This window comes from Benincasa hispida, chromosome 5 (assembly GCF_009727055.1).
Source record: "Benincasa hispida cultivar B227 chromosome 5, ASM972705v1, whole genome shotgun sequence".
Classification (NCBI taxonomy): domain Eukaryota; kingdom Viridiplantae; phylum Streptophyta; class Magnoliopsida; order Cucurbitales; family Cucurbitaceae; genus Benincasa; species Benincasa hispida.
The window spans coordinates 63,936,796-63,957,888 of NC_052353.1; the positions used below are offsets into that span (position 1 = coordinate 63,936,796).

The window sequence follows — 21,093 nt, forward strand, 5'->3', positions numbered from 1 at the left end:
ACAAATTCTCCACCCATTCACAGGCCGAATGGGTACCAATTCATTATTATAGTTTAGGACTAGAATGATACCTCCCTTTTTTTGGAATGCACTGTGCAGGGCTTACCCATTTGCTATCAGAAATAGGGTAAATTATGCCCACATCCAGCCATTTGATGATTTTCTTTTTCACAATTTCTTTCATCGCAGGGTTGAGCCTGCGTTGATGTTCGATTGAACCTTCTTTTCCTTCTTTTCCTTCTTCTAATTTGATTTTATGCATGCACTATAAAGGGCTGATCCCCTTTATGTCTACAATGGTCCATAGTTGGCTCTGATATATTTCTTCAAAAAATTATTCTCTCATTTTCAGAGGTTAAGGTGGCTAAAATAATGACCGGTAATGTCTCTTCCCCACCGAGGAAGGCATACTTGAGATGTGAGGGGAGCATTTTCATTTCCAACGAGAGAGGTTACTCCAATGAAGGCTTGACTTATTTTCTTAGTCCCCCATGTTTAATGGTTCAAAGTTCTTCTGCGCAACTTTTGGCGCATAGCAAGCATGCGAGGGCTGTTGGTCTGTTTTTCCATCGACATCTTCATTCTTGATCTGCGTTGTAAAGCCAATCATTCTCAATACCGTATGGCATACATCTGCTTCGTTAGGGAATTCTAATGCCTTGAGGATGTTAAACTTCATTTCTTGTTCGTTCACTCTCATTGTGATGTCCCCATTATGCACATCTATTTGTGTGCGTCCAGTGGGTAAAAATGGTCTACCCAAAATGATAGGCACATCATGGTCTGCTTCATAGTCAAGAATTATAAAGTCTGCGGGCATAATGAATTTATCCACATTTATCAGTACGTCTTCGATTATCCCTTCTGGTCCTGCAAAAGAACAATCATCTATTTGAAGCATTACTAAGGTTGGTCGCACTTCACCAATTCCTAACTTCTTAAAAATGGAGTGGGGCATCAAATTTATGCTAACTCCCAGATCGCATAGGGTTTGCCCTATGTCAACCCCTCCAATGGAGCAAGGAATGGTGAAGCCACCAAAGTCCCTCATCTTTGCTAAAAGCTCTTCTTATATTATCGCCTTGCATTATTAAGTGAGTGCTATCGTTTCAAATGCTTCAATCATTCTTATTCCAGAAAGTATATCCTTTAAGAAGTTCACGTACGCGAGCATTCTATTCTAATGCTTCAACCAATGTGATAATGATGTGAAATTGTTTTAATACGTCCAAGAAGCGTCAGAATTGATTTTCATCATTCCTTATTCTTAATCTCTATAGATATGATGGTGGTCGCATCTCCACTGATATCCCTCTACGTTCATTCTCATGCTCTTCTATCTAGTTTGTTGTTGTTTGTTTTTGTGTTTCATGCATGGTGGGATATTGGTCAGAAACAACTCCACTCTCTTTTTTCTGTTGGTCTGGCAAGTGGGCTCTTTTCTTTATTGCCCATATGACACAATGCTTTTGTATTACTTGGCAAAGTATCTTGCGGTCTTTTCTTTAGTTCTATTGCAAGTTGTCCAACTTGATGCTCTAAATTTTTTATTGAAGATGTTTGGACTTGTAAGAAAGCATCATTCTTTTGGATATATTCTTTCAGTAGGTTTTCAAGTGGTGATGACGAGGAAGATAGCTATCGTGGTGGTTCAGGTACTTGACAATGTCTTAGCTAACCTTGATGGAACCCAGGTGGTCCACCTCTATTCATACCATGGTTACCATGTTGATCTGCATTAGGATGTTGATTACCTCCATAGGAAAAATTTGGGTGATTCCTCCAACCTGCATTGTAAGTGTTAGATAATTGATTATTCTTAATAAAGCATATCGACTAAGGGTTATGTGGGTACATCCAAAGGATATGTGGTCCATCGCATGTTACACAACTTAGATCCAATACTTGATTCACGGATCCCATTTGGTTACCATTCTCTCTGTCGTCATTGTTCATAATCATCGCCTGTAGCAGTTTTATCATTGTGGCCACTTGCGCTTGCAATGTCACGATAGTGTCAATATCTGATTTCGAGGTATTTCCTCTCATTAAACCTGACTGTGATCTGAATCCTTTATCCTCCTAATCTTCATGATTTTGAGAGATTCGGTCCAGTATAGCTTTAGCTTCAGTATATGTCTTCTGCAGTAAGCCTCCTCCTGTCGCCAAATCAGCTACAGTTTACGATGCCTCTGTGAGGCCATTATAGAACATTTCCATTTGCAAGTAGCTAGGTAAACCATTATACGGGTAATTTTTTATCAACTTCTTAAACCTCTTCCAAGCTTCACTCAACGTTTCTTGATCCTTTTGTTGAAAATTTGTGATTTCTCGCTGCCTCTTGGCATTCTCAGTTGACGGGAATTTTTTTCCATAAAATAAGCTATCATATGCTCCCACGAAGGGACTTGTCCTGGTTTCAATTCGTATGCCCATTATTTAACCTCATCTTTTAATGAGAATGAAAACAAAAACAAGCTGATCTTTTTGGAAGTAACATTTGGAATCACAAATGTATTGCAAATTCCAAGGAAGCTTTTTAGGTGTGCATGTGGATCTTTTCCAAGTGTACCTCCAAACTAAAGAGAATCAGATTCCCACGGAACCGTGTGATTACCTTGCATTTTTTAGAAACAATTTTATAAAACCTAAAAACAGTGAACAAAATCTCAGAAAATAAGTTAAACATTCAAATAAGCCTACGCATGCTCCTAATGAAGAAGAAGAGAAGAAAGGAAAGAAGAAAACTCACCCTTGAAGATTCCCTTTCTTCAATTTTTCGTCTCCTTTCCCACCAACCAAACTTGAATCTCTTAACAAACAAAAGACATCACCGCAAGAGCTTCCCTATTATGCTCTAGGACTCTAAAGAGCTAGATGTGTGGACTCTAACACCTTGGAAAAAGGAATGAAAGGTAGAGGAATGTTCTTGAGAGAATAGGGAGAATTTGAGAGTAGAGGCTAGGTTTTCTTTCACCAAATGAAAAACCCCTTACCCCAAATGGGTTATAATGATGTATTTTTAGGGAGAGGATAACCCCTTCTCCAAACTTTTTCCATTTTTCATCATTTGGTAATTAATTAATTAACTATTAATTAATCAATTAACATATAAATTAAATGACTATATATTAAATCATATTTAATATACAGTTAATTTAATATACATATTTATACTAGCATCCATTCTTCATCACTTATTAATTAATTAATTAATTAACCATTTTAATATATAAATTAAACAACTATATAATAAATCATATTTTATATAGGATTAATTAATTGACGTATAAATATCACATATTTATATGCATACATTTCTTTATGAATCCAATTCATATAATTCTAATATTTGAATCTCATTCAAATACATCTCTCTGATACTGTAATTCTATATGAATCTAATTCATATGAATTTAATATTTGAATCTCATTCAAATACATCTCTCTTATGTAATTTGGATTATAGATCATATCTATAATTAACCATATTCTATAATATATCGGGATACACTATATATTAATCATATTAATATGAAATTTCTTTAAGTAATTTGAACAAATCAAATCATTCCTCATTACTATTCTTAGCGAGCTAACAGGGGACCTTATGGACTCACAGATTAGAAACTTCAATGATATGAGATTAATTAACTAAAGTCTTTAATTAAATTAATCGATATTGATTAACTATCGGATATTTACAAATAATAGTAAAATATCATATTCTATCTGTGACACACAGCGATAGACTCACTCCACTATGGACCGATAGCTGCACTCTTCGCACTCCACACATATGTCTGTGTCCATGAATATAACCAATCAGCAGTAAGTTGACTCTTCAAAAATTGCTCATAACTACAGTAAGGTCAAAATACCGTTATACCCCTGTAGTTACATCTAACTCCTTAAGTACCATTGATTTCTATAATAAACAAACAGTTTATAATCCAACTATAAACTAACACCTCTCAGGCCAATGAGAGGTTAATGCCTTATTTTTCAAGTTTCGGAATTAGCTGTTAAGGAAGCAATTTATCTACTTTCCCTATAATCGGGGAGAAGTAAATTTATTCTTGTGTAGGTGTATTGCCAACTCCCTACTCAAACAAATCCCCAAAATGGCTTGTTAAGTCGGCTAACTTGGCCACTCTCACCCATACAGATCAAAAGATTGCCTTCATAAACAAGAGTTCACAACTCACTCAGGATTAAGGCCAAGTCACCTATTTTCATCCTAGTGAAATGTTGGTTTCTTCAAGTAATGGTGTTCTAAAGAAAAACCAATCATTTTGCATTCTGGTCTTGTATAAACTCTTTGTACAAGATACCTCCACTCACATATTTTCACATGAACAATATGGCTCATATTTTCAGTAACATTTACAACTCATGTAACAATTACAAAGCAGACCGTTTCTATTATAACTTGAACATGAACCACTTATATGTCTACCACATACTGTTTAAATGACATCACATAATCTTGGATCTTAGTTTATTGGATTGAATTAATGCAGTCTGAATGTTAATAAAATACCTATTCTTTTATTAAAATTATCATTTGTTTTTAGAAACTACAAGATATATGAGATTTAGGAAACCAAATCCAACAATAACTGCCCTGCCGTTTGGACTGGCTCCTTCAGCTATCTGTCGCAAAATTCCTAGTGAGAAATCATATAGATTAGGTGATGCATAGTCTCGAATAGGTCTGTTGCGATCATATGCTAAAAGTATGGGGTTTGCCATTGCCAATGTCTTGTTGGCCGTGTTCTGTGTTGTTAGATTGTTTAGTACATTAAGAAACAAAGGGGTTGGGTTGGTCATTCATTGCTCGAGCCTTGTTCCTTTGACGCCTTTTTTGTTGTTTCTTATCTGACAATGGAGTATCTGCTCGATTTCAGGGTCATATAACAGCTAAGACACTATGCCTTTGCTCATGTAGTGTGTTTCATTCCTTGGACACGGATGCAATACACCCAAAATCGAGTTACTACAAAAATCAAAAGCAAAAATTTTTGCACAATTCTAGTTGCTAATGTCCACGACAACGGCGCCAAAAACTTGTTACCATTCTAGATTGCTACGATGAAATGGCTTATGTTGTACTCCCTCAATATGAATATCTCTCAATCTAGATGCATTGTTTTCTCTAGTTAAATCCAAGTATAAATCTAGCTAGAATATGCCTCAATGTGATCCGAGTGTCAAACTCAGAGACATGTGATTAAAATGTGTGGTGAAATTTTACTCGATCTTGATACAGTGTTTTGATTATAAAGTAAGCAATGGAAGTGTGTATATCTAACTATCCTATTTATCTAAGTAATAGGATGGATGAAATAGATGCGATGAAAATTGTAATTCAATATAAAGCAGTGCACAACAAAAACGGATGAAAAATAAATAAATGAACATGGTTGAGAAAGATTCATCAACATTTTTCTAAGTAGTGTATAAGTTAAGCGTTCATACCAAAACTCATAGTTAATGAACTCCACCTCTCGGTTTTGGTGCCACACTACTCTATCTCTAGGATGAATGGGATGAGTTTTGATTATGAAAGACTATCTTTATTTTTAAAGCTACTTATTTCCTTGTCCAACAGGTTCCACAATCACTTCCTTGCTCAAGGTGTTAGTTTTTTTGTACTTAGATCAATCTCTCGATTTAATCTTAGCAATCAATAAGCACATGCTAGAACAAGATGAATGCCTACTTATGCACGACAGTGAAAAATGTTAACTAGTCTCCCTCAACCTATGGATAATTTAGCTACTCATGCTTGTGGAAGAAGATAGAAATGTACGAAACATGGAAGGAATTGCATTCATATTAAGAATATTATTCTTTAATCACTAAACTTAATACAAATATAAAGGAACAAAGGATGCAAGAAACAAAAAGAGAAATGAAGAAATCAAGCCATAGGTGACAATCTCTTGCTCCCTAAGGCTTTTAGTGATGACTGCTTAATGTTGACTACAATGATCTGAAAGAACTCCTTCTTCCTCCCCAGACAATTATCGAGCTCTCACTCAAAACTCTCACCAGAAAAGCTTGAAGGAACGGTGGTTGTAGAAGATTGGGCAGAATTTTTTACAAAACTTCCCCTCTCTCAATGGATGATGTTCCTTCAACTTCTTGGGAAGGCTATTTATAGCCGTCAAAAGGTGAAGATCATTGTCTCTTTCTAATGATGATCTGACGCTTCGCATTAGATTCCATGCTCTGTTGCTCCGTCTTATGCATCAGAGATCCACTCACTGTGCAAAGAACCTATTCTTTTTAATACATGCAGTGGAGTTGTGGTCAAATATTTTCTGTGTTAATAATGATTCCCACCTTCATTTTGGTTTGCCCACACGGGTATCATTCGAAGATCCAACTACGAGTAGGTTTCAATCTCAATGCCATTTTTTATTTCTTTTTATGAAACATATTTAGCTCAAACTTCTCTCAGTCCCAAATTTAGAAGGCGGCAAAGTCCTCATTGCTAAAAATTAAATCATGCGATTGCTTTGAAATACTTTGCAAAAGAGGTTTTAGATAAAGCTTGCATGCATACTAAATGCAAGAAATGTTTCCTAAGGTAACATCCTAAGGCTAAGTACTAAATACTTATCATAGTAAATCAAGTATTGGCTAGCACAAGTATCATCATTGAGGTCATTCGTAAAACACATCAAAGCAAGGGAATATTTCAAGATAGTAATTATAAGCAAGGGACAAACGCAAAGAAAAGACACGCGGTCAATGAGTAACTTGTCAATTCATTCAATTCGGTTAATATATAAGGCGATTTGAAAATATAAAACATTGAATGAAAATTGACAAAGCCTACAAAAACACGTCCAACTTTAGTTTCCTCCCGCATTGTTGTTATCATTAGGCGGGGGAGGAAAAACTTCTTCCTCAGGGAAGTGTTGCAATTGTTGAAGATGCAGCGGGATAGCAGAGCCAGTGATTAGCTAAGCAAGCACTTTTTGAATGTATTGCAAAGTGAAGTGGAATTGCTCATGTTGCTGCTGCACTTGATGCTAGATGATGTTCCTCATCAGAATTTGTTGGCGATGAACTTGCAGAGTTTTTTGTTGAACAAACTCTTGGAGCATTTTAAGAAAATTCCTTCTTAAAACATTCTTAGAATTGTGTTAACAATGTTACCTCAAAATTTTCGCTAAAACTCTTCGTTTGATCTTGAGCTTTAAATCTTCCCCAGTAGCCCTAGACCGTGAAGCTGCCTGCTTGCTCAACACTTTCTAGGTTTAGCTTCCAAAATATGTAACTCAAACCCCAGACCTTATCTTGAAAATTTTCCTTCTACAGACTTACTCATATTACCTTAAATTTTCAGCTTGAAATTCCATGTGTTTTGGCTTGGATCTTGATTTCTTGGTCGATGGCCCGGATTCGCCCAAAAACAGAATCCATCATTACTTCCTTCATTTTCCAGCCTTCTTCCAACAAAACTTCCTTTCAATGGCTCAGCTTTAGAAACTAGACTTAAAGAGCTTTCCAACGGTACCAAGTTTGTATGATTTGCTCGAAGGGATCGTCCAAAACGAGCTCTTGAAGTTCTCTTCCTTTTTTATACTACCGTCCAGCCCTTATGCATGAAATATCCTTAAGCCACCTCACCCACTAGTGGAGATTAAGGGCCCAAATTAAGCCATCTGTCTAGATAACTAAAAGAAAAGCTTAAAGCTAAACGTTTCGAGTAAATTCGATCCTCGATGGAAAAGGGTCATTACTCGATAGAAAATTCGGTGGTTCTTTGCTGAATACTCAATGGAAGAAACTCGATGCTCGACGGGAAACTCGGTGCTGGGAGCTCTCTTGACGCACTCCTTACTCGATGCACGACCCTTCCTCGCTTACCCTTGATGCTCAACCCCTTCCTCGATCACTTATACTTGGCGCTCGACAGCATTTACTCGATGCCTGCCTTATGCTTACTCAACGCTCGGCCACCACTCATCACGACTAACACTTAGCCAGAATTTCTTTTTGCAAGGCTAGCTCAATAGTATCCGAGAGCCAAGTTTCTCATACTTAAACGTTTTCCTTCTTCAAACTTATCCTTTACCTCAAAACGCACAAATCCAATCTAACTTAAATATTTAACCTACTAATTTCCTTAACTTAAACAACAAACATAATTAAAAAAGGAAAAGTAAGGTGCGGGTTTTATAAATAAAGTTTTCTTACAAATGTGTTGGTCATGCCAACGCTTAGTTCTTTGTTTATAAATTTTTGCATTCTCATAGGCCTAAAGCTTCCATTCATTAAGATCATTTAATTGTAATTTGCTCGCCTTGCCAACAGCTTGTAGGCCAAGTTTTAGTTTCTTTGTTGTTCAATGAGCTTTGTGCTTCAACTCCAAGGGTAGATGGCATGTCTTACCAAATACCAATGCATATGGAGATATCCCAAGAGGTGTCTGATATGTGGTGCGATAGGCCCATAAAGCTTCGTCGAGTTTCATCACCCAATCTTTTCCAGTAGTGTTTACCACCTTCTCCAAGATGGACTTGATCTGTGGCAATCTTGTGGTGAACATTGTATTTAATTAACAACTTGCTAATGATGCGATTAATGACATGTGTACCTTCGTCATTTATGATCCCCCTTGGGGTGCCAAACCGCATGAAAATGTGCTTATGAAGGAACTTAGATACTATTATTGCATCATTCTTAGCACAAGAAATAGCCTCAAGCTATTTAGATACATAGTCAACAGCTATCAAGATGTAGTTGTGGTCGCATGATGGAGGAAACGGGTCCATGAAATCTATGCCCCAAAGTGACATATTTCATACTTTTTCAAGGATTGTTAGTTTTGTAATCTCATGATCGCCAAGTATAATTATTCACGTTAATTCTTTGTCAAGTTGATGGATTTTTCTTTGATTTTTCTTAATTGTTCACAATAAAAGAGTAGAATAACTTATATTTCTACAAGTTATCACACCCCAAACTTAAAACAATGCTTGTCCTCAAGCATATACTTAAAGTCTCAATATATCTCAACCTACTCCGATGTATCGGCTAGACCTCTCAAAGCGCTTCCTAATTCAAGTTTATTAGATTCGTGTTTCTCATTAGCTTTATTTTCCTACCTATGGAAATATTTCTAGACCTCAGATGTGGCAAGCTTATTCTTCAATAAATCATTTACTCATTTCCAAGGCTATCTAATATTTCGTTTTCAGAAATAAGTTTTATGGTTCAAAGTTAACAAAAAGTTTCTCTTTGATTTTTCTTTATTCCAGCTTAGTTATGTGCCAATCTAGACATCTCACCTTCATTTTGGTTTAACTACGAGAAAGGCACCATTCTCATAATCAACTCATGCCTTAGCAAGTTTTTCTTTTTAATACCTCTCCTACCCCCAAATTTAGAAGGCAGCAAGGTTTTTATTGCTAAAAATCGAATTATGCTATTGCTTTGAAGATTTTTAATTGCAAGAATTTTTTCCTAAAGTCTAAGGCAAAGTACTAAATACTTATCGTAATAAGTATAATAACCTAGGACTATAATAACTAAATCCATATCTCAAATGTCCCCTAAGTGAGTTAAAATTTTAAAATGGTTTCTTAAACATTTTTTAGCTTTAGTTAAAAAAATGTAAAAGAGGCACTTTAGGAGACAAGCCCTTGAAAAAACTTTCTTATTCTTTCCTGGAGTATTCATTTATCTCTATATGTTTTGCATTATCCAAGGTAGATTTTCGTATGAATTGAATAAAGTCTGCGAAGCTATTTACAAACAAATATAACCCTGTTAAATTTACATCCCAATTTCCCATATTTTTCTTCTCCAAAATTCACACTAAATGCTTCGCTATAATCTTGTTTTGCTGCTCTTTCCATAATTTCTGCTGTTGCATCAAACTTTCTTGATCAAAATTTGGATCATTTCCATTCAAATTTCTACTCCACGGCCCTGCAAATGGATCGTTTTCAACCCCCAAATCATCAAACCCAAACCCACGTCCGTTTTGAACCGTCCCCCAAGCTTCAAACATTGAAGAATTTTGATTCTTTGAGCTCAATGTTGCTGTTTCTGCTCTGAAAGTCGGGGCTACACTCACTGTTTCCTTCGAATTCTGAGCTCGAAATGTTGGAGCGATTTCCCTCTCTGCTTTGAACGTTGGCGGAACTGCCAATAAATCGTCTGAGTCTTGAAGAAATGGGTTGTTGTAATGGTGCTGCGGCGAAAAGGGTTTAGCAAACAGATCGTCGCCGATGGATGGAGAGAAAAAATCCGGCCATTCTTGCGGCGAACCCGTCGCGGACTCCGCCAGAACGAGCTCCCAGTCCCCAAATCTCACACTCGGAGTAGCCCCGAATTGGGGTTCTTGAAAAGGCGTTCCATTCTCTTCAAAGAATGCGAAATTCGGAGACAGATTCGATTCATTAGCGAAATCTCCCAACCGGGATTGCTTCTCCGATTGATAATCGGAATACCCTTCACCGTCTTGCTCGACGGAATTAGCAGGGCTGGTCCAACTTCCAGTAGCGCTCATGATATCCCCCACAGAGTTCAAATCCGACCCTCTCTCGGAATTTTTATCCGACGATTCGGATTGTTCGAGATCGTCAGTGAGTTTCGTCGTCGGTCCGGGGAGAATCGCCTGCGGTGGCGGCGACCGGCTGCCATGACAGGGGAACGAAGCTTGATCTTTCAAAAATTCCTGCAATGTCTCAATCAACTCATCGGAAGGCTGTTGAACACTCGGATATTCAGAAGTTCTTCCAACCCCAATACTCTTACACAAATCGTAAAACGAACCCAATTCCTCAAATTGCTTCGTCGCTTTAACACAAGCTTGAAACGCATTAACACACGATTGGTACTGTAAATGGAAGAAGCTATCTAAAAGAAGCGCAAGCCCATCGGTGATATCCCTGTATAAATCAAAGCTCTCTTGAACAACAGCGTGAAGAGAATGTTGAACCAATCGATTCCCCTTCGCCGGACCGGTGGGTCTGGTAGCAATTGCTCTGTCCAACAATTTCTGCCAGTAAGTAATCCGATCAATCAACATCGCCGGTTTCATATCACGAATCGGCTCGTTAATCCGTCGGGTAGTTCCATGGTAACTCTCTATTTTCCGTTGAGTGAATCGTTTCTGAAGCTTCCCAGTTAAGAAACAATCCAATCGTTCATCAAGATAAAGAGCAAAAGTTCGAACAAAAGCAGTGTAATCCCAAGGGCTTGAATTGGAATCGTCTCGGAAATTCGAGAGATTGAGGATTTTGGCGCCGCGTTTCATAGCGTGGAGAACTTCTCTAGGGAAATAAGGATCGCCGTCTTGGAAGATCTTGAGGACGAGATTGAGGGATTTCAAAGCGACGATCCAATTACGGGTCTTGGTGATGCGTTTGGCTATGGAGTGAGCGCAGGCGGCGGCGTTGGATTTGTTGGCGGAGATTAGTTGAAGGATTTCAGAGACGTAGCGGTGGTCGAGAGGGCCGTCGTCGTGAGTGGTGGCTTTGAGGACGGCGACTTCTAAGGAGGTGGCATTGGGGCCGCCGGCGGAGGAGGAGACTTTGGCTAAACCAATGCTGGTTTGGTCTTTCACGGCGTAGAGGGCCTTCCGGAGTTTGCTGGGCATGGCGGATTATGGCGGGAATTGGGGATTTTCCGATGAAAGAAATTATTCAATCAAGCCGCCACAAGGGGTTGATAATTTTGTATGGTCGAATTGAATGTGTGATTTTATGCAAGATAAATTGTGTATGAATTTTGAATCTACATCTAATAATTATTAGGAATAGCTAAATTGTGGCGGTCTTGTTAAATAATAGGTCAGAAAAATTAGGAGAGAGCTTTTGTGGAGGTGAGAAAAGTTCGGAAATTAGAGGTGGATTGAGTTGGATCAAAGAGGAATCAAAGGAAAAAGGCGTTTGAATAGGACTAGATTGAACTATCTTATCTATGGTTTAAAAAGTTTAACAATGCCTATAAGTTTTGGATTTTGATTTTATTAAGATTATATTATTATTCTTTCTTACTTTAATATTCACTCGATTTCTTGATTAATCGATGGAGAGGTTAGAGTTTCGAATATTTCAACTTCAAATTTTAAATTTTATACAAAGGTGTTATATTCATTATGTCAAACTAGATGTACTATTAAAAAATTAATATAATGTATTCTTATGTTACGTCATTATTTGTCGACTACTTTTATTCTTTCTGAAAATAAAGATTTTAATTTAAATTTTTTTATGTACATTAAAAATAAAATTTAAACTTCTAAGAGGTCAAGGATGGAATTGACAATTTTTTGAAGCATTTAGGGGTCATTTGGTTGGAGGGAAAAGAAGGTGGGAATGGGAATAGACTTACATAAAACCCATATTTGGTTGGTGGGTTTTGTTCATTTTCCTTGGAAAAGATAATTCCTAGGTTTTTTTTCCCACTCAAAAGAAGTAATTGAATGCCCATTGAAAAGTGTGGGTTTTCTTTTCTTCTTCCTCTTCCTATCACGAAATTTCTTCCCTCCAGCCGTGAATATTTAGACGATCATTGGGAAAAAGGTAAACGATAGGACAAACGTCTACACGATAGATGTAAGCGTATAGACGATGGGGTAGAAGATTGCACAATTAGGTTGAGCGTGTAGAAAGGTAAAGGCTAAACGATCGTTGGAAAAAGGCTAGACGATCGTTGTCAAATATCTAGAAGATCGTTGGGGAAAAGGTAAACGATAGGACAAGCGTCTACACGATAGAGGTAAGCGTGTAGACGATGGGGTAGGAGACTGTACGATTGGGTTGAGCGTGTAGGCGACAGAAAAGTGAAGGCTAAACGATCGTTGGGAAAAGGGCTAGACGATCGTTGTCAAATATCTAGACGATCGTTGGAAAAAGGTAAACGATAGGACAAGCGTCTACACAATAGAGGTAAGCGTGTAGACGATGGGGTAGGAGACTGTACGATTGGGTTGAGCGTGTAGGCGACAGAAAAGTGAAGGCTAAACGATCGTTGGGAAAAGGCTAGACGATCGTTGTCAAATATCTAGACGATCGTTGGAAAAAAGGTAAACAATAGGACAAGCGTCTACACAATAGAGGTAAGCGTGTAGACGATGGGGTAGGAGATTACACGATTGAGTTGAGCGTGTAGGCAACAGAAAGTACATGATAGGATGTAGACGATCGAGTTGGAAGTGTACACGATGGAGAGTACACGATAGGATGTAGACGATCAGGTTGGAAGTGTACACGATGGAGAGTACCTGATAGGATGTAGACGATAGAGGAAATTTGCTATACGATAGGTAGAGAGCATAAACGATAGAGAGAATTGATTAAGACAAAATAACATAGTCAATGCCCAGAGGTCGTTTGGATTTAGTAATTCATCCGCAACAAATGTAAAATTAATATGAAATGTAATATGATTGCATTTGGACTATTACTAAATTATTTTGTAACATATTTCTTGCAGGAGCCGTTTGGATTTTTTTTTTTTAATTCCCACATACTATTCCCACACATACTATTTCCAGACATTGTTTTCCCATGCACAACCAAGCATAGTAATTTTATTTCCAGAAATATAATTTCAGACATCCTTAATTCTTGGGTATTGAGAAAACCCCAATCCAAACGGCCTCTTAGGATCCTTGTTTCGAGCCCTAGATTTTTTTTTCCTCGAATTTGGAGATGGAAACATTTAAAAAAATATATTTTTTATCTAAAAAGTTTAGACAATATGGGTATAACACGAGGATTAGAGTATGCATGGTTTTTTAGCCTTCTCACTTGTAATGTGAGAGACCAAAAGGGAAAAATATTATATTCTAAAAGGGAGAGAGAAAAAAAAGTATTAGTAATTAGTATCCTCTTTAATATGCTATTTTTTGTCGTCTTAAAAAAGAGATGTCAAAAGTTATATACTAAAGAAAAAGGGCAAAAAAATAAAAATAAAAGCCAAAAAAAAGGGTGAAAATTTTGTATGGAACCATCGAAATCTTTATTCTTCAAAAATGGGAGTGGGAGGTGAATAATTTAAGGCAAAAGACTATGAACGATTTTTTTAAAGGCAAAATAAACTTTTGGTCTCTTTGACTTTCTAAATTAACATTTTATTCTCTAAATTTTAAAATTTTTAATACATTTTTTTTAAGGAGGTCACATTTTTCAAGAAAAAAATATTATAGATCATGAATAATTAAACTATCTAAAACTATCTCTTAAATTTTGGAGCTAAATTATTCATTTTGAAGTTTGAGGATTTAAATATGTGTCGGAGTATGATGGACACACTATATCACTACGTATCAAATGACATGTAAGTGTCAAGCACACGACCCAACATGACTAGTTAACTCATCTTATGTCCATTTGAGGATAACCAAACATCAACCCCTTATATCCGATTGAAACACAAAAAAGAAGTAAAAATTGGAACTTTAAAAGAGGATGTCGAAGTATGTATTATGGCTATGGTTACTAATCTAATTTATAATTATGAACTAAGTACCTAATCTTTCAAAATTTTCAATTTTACCCATCAATTCTGAAACATTTTCAATTAGTTCCTTTGTTACTTAAAAAAAAAGCGATAAAGAAAATATTAGAGGGATTTTCAAAAATAGAAAAATAAAGGAAACTATTTATACAAAATAGCAAAAGTTAATCTTCTTTGATGGAAACTGATAGAAGTCTGTCTGTGTCTATCAAACTGATACAAGTTTATCATTGATATTATCAGTGATAGAAACTGATACTAGTCTATCACTAATAAATGTTGATAGAAATTTATCAGTGATAGAAACTAATAAAAATCTATTATTAATACTAAAGTGATAAAAATTGATACAAGTCTATCACTTATATACGTTGATAAAATTTTATCATTTTTTTTTTCTAATTCTATGAATAGTTTGACGTTTTTTCTATTTGTGACAATTTCTCAAAGCATTAATTATTTAATTATTGCTTTATTAATCAGTTTGAGTATATATAAATCTGACGTTATTTGACACGTGAAATCAATTCATTCGTCTTGAATTTAATTCATGTATTTTTTTAAAAAAAAAATCCTCTCTTTATTTCCAATAGCATGCAAATATGTCTAAATATATTAAGAAAATAATTATATTTCATGGCAAAACTTTTGTAAGATTAAAATTAAAAAAGATAATGATACTAAAGTATTGTCACATGGTGATGAATGAAGGAGGCAACAAGAATCTTTGTGCTTCCTCCATTTCTGACTCTTCTGTTTGTGGGAGACCTACCATCACTATCACAGTTGTACCCATACCTTTTCACCTTCTTCATTTCTTTATTAATCTTCCATCTTTAACCATTTTTTTCCAAACATTTATCATTATTACAACCATTTCTTACAACTTTCACACTTTCCAATACACTTTCTACAATATCAATTTCTTCCTAATCTTTCTTAATCTTTATACCACAAAATTTCTATTTCTGTAGTAATACTATTAAATTTATAGTGTTTTGTCGTATTACCATATTCTCTTTGTTTATGCTATAAGTTTATCTTCATACATATTTATAGATTTCATATTGATGTAAGTGAATTTCTATCTTATTTTTAAAACTGTGTTGATGTTGATGTTCATATTATTGTAGTATAGAAAATCTTTCCATCTTTACACGTTTTCAATACTATTTCATTTTGGTGCATCGAAATTGTTTGATAAATTTAGATGGAAACAATTATAACAACTATGGTTTAGACTGGTATTTAATTAATAAAGAGTTTAGAATGAATAGGTTTAGTTCATTATGACAATTACATCGATATCTTACTATTTCTTTCTTTTCTTTCTTTTTTTAGAACCAAATGTAGTAAGAAACACTGTGTAAGGAACTTTGAGGCCTCACTTCGATGTTTTTTTTTTTTTTTTTTACCTCTTCGTCTTCCTTGGAAGACAAGCATTTTTTTTTTTTTTTGTTGAATTATATTTGGAAGTAGGTTTCCTCCATTATTAGAGAGGATCTCTCATGTATTTAATTATTTGTGTTAATATATTATCTTTTCGACAAAATGAAGTAATATTGGTGAACAGTCGAGATGTGTGCAAAATAGTTTGACCCAAGAAGTTGGAGTGAGGAAAGCTCTTAACTTTACTTCATTGTTTGGTGGAAAGAATTTGCGAATCTCACGACTATCAATCTTATATCTTATTAACTCCTTGAGAGTGTGTTTGGCTCACCAACAATAGTTGAGTTGATATAATATACCAACTCAATGTTTGGTCACTAATTTTAAATGTTGATGGAGTTAAGTTGGTATATTTTACCAACTCACCACAAATCTCCCTTCTTCCAATGTTTTCAATCCCTCCACCCATCCGCCATTGTCGGTGACTATCATTGCCACACTCTGGAAGCCAACTCTGGGCTCTGACAACCACCTCCGATAACAACTCCCGCAATTAACTCTGACAACCAATTTTGGACTCTGACGACCACCTTCGCTCAACCAACTGAGATAGTCAATTTTTAGCTCCGGCAACCACCTTCGACAATAAACTCCGATAACCAACTCCAAAAACCACCTTCATAAGCTCTGAGAACATCTCAAACTACAAACTCCAACGAAAATCACCTTCAATGACTACCTTCGAGCGAGCAACTCTGATGACCAACTATAGGCTTCGACAGCCACCTATGACGAAAAAAACTCTGGCGAAAATCATCTTCTATGATTAACTTCGACGACCACGTTCACGCGACCAACTTTGGGTTCCAAAAACCACCTCCGACGAAATACTCCGGCTACCAACTTCAATATCATCTCCATGCAACCAACTTCGTGCTTCAACAATCACCTTCAACTATAAACTCCAGTGAAAATCATCTTTAATAATCAACTTCGACAACTACTTTCGACTATTATAAGACCAAATGACTATTAAACTATGTTGTAGGGTTGTTGATTATATAAATAATAGTATTTTTCTACCCTAAGTGCAATATTTATATGCACAAATTTGTAAAATATATTTTATTTAATTGAATTCACATATCAAATGAGTGTTAAATAATATTTGGAAAAGTATGTATGTAGTTGAATAATATGTGACACATAACAAAAAGAAAAAAAAAACCATAAATTGATTTTTTTTTTCTATAACATTTTTTAGCAAAAAATAGTGAAAAATAGAGATTTGTTTTCTGATGATCCTCCAAATTTGGAGGAACCAAAAGTAAAATGGTTGAAAAAATATGGTGACATTCCATTGACTGCTAAATGACAGGGGAGATTCAATTAAAAAAACTAATGATAGAGTAAAAATAGATAGCAACTATATGAAGTAGAAGAAGAAGAAGATGATGATGATGAAATTCATAGAGAAAAACTATGAATCTAAAGTTTTGATTTTTCTTTGGTTTACTATTTTATTTAACTATATTATTGCAAGAAATGTAATGAGATAATGATTGTTCATTACCAAAAACAAAAGAAAGACAGAAAGGCAGAAAGAAAAATTTTAAAAATTAAAAGAACAAAAATTATAATCTATATTTTATTCAATAAAAAAGCTTCAAAACAAAAATAGACATCTTAAAAGGAGATTATTTAGAGTTTAAAAAACTCCAGGAGATATTCCACACATATAAATTCAATTATACACTTCAAACACAAACATATGAATAATATCATATATTAACCCAACGTCCCAAACTGTCCCTAAAAATTCTACAAATACAAGTCTCCCAACTTAACAATTTAACTTATTTCCATACCCATATTTTTTCATGTATATGTATAATAAAAAGATTAAAATGTCATAATTTTTTTGTGAAAAAGGAAAAAGAAAATGATGGATTCGAAAGATGGGAATATTGGTGGACCAGTAGCAGGGCAGGAATTTCTTGATACTATCACTAAACTCAGTCTTTTTTTCTTGGATATATTCCTCCTTTTTTTTTTTTTTTGCCCTTTTTGTTTGAAGAATGTATTTATTTATTTATTCCTCTTTTTAGTGATAGTATCATGTGATCATTGATATTTGGTTCAACATCCTAAATGATATGCCCATAATTTTGGGCATAATGTTTGCAACTCTACTCATGGTCACATCACCATCTTCAAATAATGAATTGTACATTTTGAATCCCTTTCTTTACGTTCCAATCATCCATTTTTGACAAATTTTGAGGTTAATAACTTCTTTTTGGATAATGCTTAACTTTTCCTATAGTTTTTGGACCATGCTTTGTAAATAAAATCTTCAAAGTTATTCTCACTTGAATTGAGCTAGAATGATTGAGCTACAATAGTTTTGTAATTTTATTATTGTACTCAATGAATAAAACATCAACTACCGTATAAAATGTCGGTAGTTCAATCTCTCAAATCTTACTTGTAGTTGTGTGTTGGGGATTCTACACGGAAAAATGAACATAATTCACAATCTCTTATGATATACCAATTACACATCTAATTCTCAATTACTTCTGGAAAATATATCTTTTTAGTCATTAAATTTTGAAGAATACGTATATTTGATCCTTAAATTTTCAAAATATACTTTTTTAATATCCAAATATTTTAAAATAGGTTTAAAATGCCCCTCAAATAAATTTTCATCATTATTTATATAGGGTATTCAACATACTAAATTAGAAAATTAATTTTTAAAAGTTATCACTTCTCTCTAAACTGATTTTTTTTAGTATAAAAAAAACAGTTCTTTTAATTTTAAGTATCATATAATTGTTTAAAAAAATTACTTCAAGCATCTTAAAATTTTAGAGGGTGTTTGAAGTAAGTATTATCCTAAGATTATAATAATCATCTCTTACTATAATCAATACTATTTCAAAACACTCAATTAGCTACAATCAACCCTATTTTAAAACTCCTCTTTGTTACCGTATTTACTATTTGCTACAGTTTTTACTATCTTACCTTCATCATTTTTTTATTTTTTGCTACCGTGTTTACTATTTTCTTTTCAAACTAAAATAGTTTACATCTCACACACATATTATTATAACTCAAACTAAAATAATCTACACCCCAAATACAAATTATTACAACTTCTTGTCCCAAACGCTTCTTGAGTGACTAAATGTGTATAATTTGAAATTTATGATCGAATGCACCTATTCTTAAAAACTCAATGACTAAAAAGTAATTTTTTTAAATTTAAGGAGCAAATGCATAAATTCTTTAAGACCCTAGACTAAAAAGATACTTTTCTCATTGTTTTTAGATGAAATATCTTGTTATCTAATATGGTATTAAAGTCATCGATCATGAAGCCAAAACGAATATTCAATCAACAAAAAATGAAATTTGATTCAAGACCGGTGAACTCATATAGACGGACATATTAAAGATACGATATTTTTTTCAAAAAAAAAAAAAAGAGAAAATTCACAATATTTATAAGATATACGAAATTAGTCCTTGAGATGTAAGAATTGTGATAGGTGTGGCCTTCATAGCACATGGCTACAACAAATAAACAATAGAATTCAATGACAGTCAAATTCTAAAAGACCATTGTGCTTTCGGATTGAAAATATTTTATTATATGGCAAACATATGTATATAATATCTATACATTAATGGCCACAGGGAACATGCCATAGATTCTTTAGTACATTGAATACAGTGACATAATTTACACAATTTGTATCCAACCCATTTACTTGAGCAGTGTATTTGTTTCTCCCATTTACCAATATCATTATTAAATTTTAATATATGACTGAAACAATAAATATATTATAATCAAAGCAAAGATAGATTATTAGAACTTTGTGTTAAAATTTAGAATTACTAGCAATCAATTAGAGAAATGACAAAAGTACATAGAGTCTAATAATTAGGAAAACCATGTTAATTACAGACCAGGAACTCTTCTAAATTAAACCCCCAAAATCCAACCACCATCATCATCATCCTAAGCAATTGGATTACAAAAAGAATTAATTATCTTTTAATATTCTCTAAAAACAAACTTAAAAAACCTTTTTTTTTTTTTTGCTATTATCCCTTCTTCACTTCAACCTTCAACTGCTCCCATTAAGATTCTCTTCCTTTCTTCAATACCCTGTTGGGAACTCACAACTGCCATACTCTGCAATAGAAAAAACCACCAAAAAAGAAAATAAGAAAAAAAAAAAACCCATTTTCAAAATTTTGCTCCAAGGAATGAGAATCATCCAAAAAGGAAAAAAGAAACCAAAAAAGTTCAAATTTTCTTGAGTTCTTGTCTTCTTATTGAGAAAAATGAGAGTTAATTATCCATCCATTATAAAGATTCATCCTTTCCTCTCTTTTTGATTCAAACAGAAACAAAACTTCAATTCCAGGGCTTTTCTTCCCCTTTTCCTTTATTCTCAAATCATAAGAATTAAATAAAAAGATAAATCCTTCTTCTTACTTCTCTTTTATCTTTTATCACAACAAATGGATAAAATATTTAATTTGGTTCTTATAGTTTTTAAAAGATTTAATTCAGTTCTCATCATTCCTACCATTCCAATATTAAATAAGAGTTTAGGGTTGTTGATTTAACACAATTTAAGGACAAATTTAGAGATTTCCTAACCAACAAAAAAAAATTAGAAATAAAAAAAAAATATGAAGGGTTTTTTTTTTCCTTTCCTTTTTGAAGTCCCATTAAAAAAATAAATTTGAAGTTTTATCCTGATAAACTTTTAAAATTATTACTATGGTTTTTTAATTTTTTTTTTTCAAAAGTGCCACGTAAGCAAAATTAGATTCCCTTGTTTAATAGTGCCCGGCATGTGGGCTGTGAAATTTGACTTCTTACTGAGCTGGCGTGCAGCACCATTATTCAACCTCGTGGTCCACACCAGCGCAGTTTAGCATATGAATCCAGGTCAGATCCGCTAACGGGAGCATTTAAAAAAATAATTAACAATAAATATTATAGAGTACTTACTAGGTGGTTGAGTGACTACGTAAGCCGCCCCTCCGAAGTAACACGTGCCAACCTTACGGCTGTTCTTTTGGTAATAACTGTTAAAAGCATACGAAGCGTGCGCCTCAAGCGTGTTAGGATTGTAACACGTGGCACCGGGTTGGATCGGACGGCAATCCGCC

The 21,093-nt window shown here is 34.5% G+C and overlaps 3 protein-coding genes and 1 non-coding gene across 4 annotated transcripts in view; 1 reads left to right on the forward strand and 3 right to left on the reverse strand.

Annotated features, from left to right (window-relative positions):
* Nucleotides 1–481: 481 nt before the first annotated feature.
* Nucleotides 482–1,051, reverse strand: LOC120077439. The gene has a single exon (XM_039031318.1). It carries the CDS (start codon nucleotides 1,049–1,051, stop codon nucleotides 482–484), a length of 570 nt encoding a protein of 189 aa, XP_038887246.1.
* Nucleotides 1,052–2,236: 1,185 nt separating this feature from the next.
* On the forward strand, nucleotides 2,237–2,342 carry LOC120078892. The gene has a single exon (XR_005482169.1). It is a non-coding gene; the product is annotated as a small nucleolar RNA R71 (small nucleolar RNA).
* Nucleotides 2,343–9,670: 7,328 nt separating this feature from the next.
* Nucleotides 9,671–11,970, reverse strand: LOC120077604 (clathrin coat assembly protein AP180). The gene has a single exon (XM_039031542.1). The coding sequence runs from the start codon at nucleotides 11,627–11,629 to the stop codon at nucleotides 9,836–9,838; it is 1,794 nt and encodes a 597-aa protein (XP_038887470.1). The 5' UTR covers nucleotides 11,630–11,970; the 3' UTR covers nucleotides 9,671–9,835.
* Nucleotides 11,971–19,811: 7,841 nt separating this feature from the next.
* The window catches only part of LOC120077047 (glucan endo-1,3-beta-glucosidase 12), a 2,784-nt gene continuing 1,502 nt past the window's right edge, over nucleotides 19,812–21,093 (reverse strand). The window contains 2 exon segments of the mRNA XM_039030885.1: nucleotides 19,812–20,101; nucleotides 20,933–21,092. Coding sequence (XP_038886813.1) covers nucleotides 20,067–20,101; nucleotides 20,933–21,092 — 195 coding nt within the window. The 3' untranslated portion in view covers nucleotides 19,812–20,066.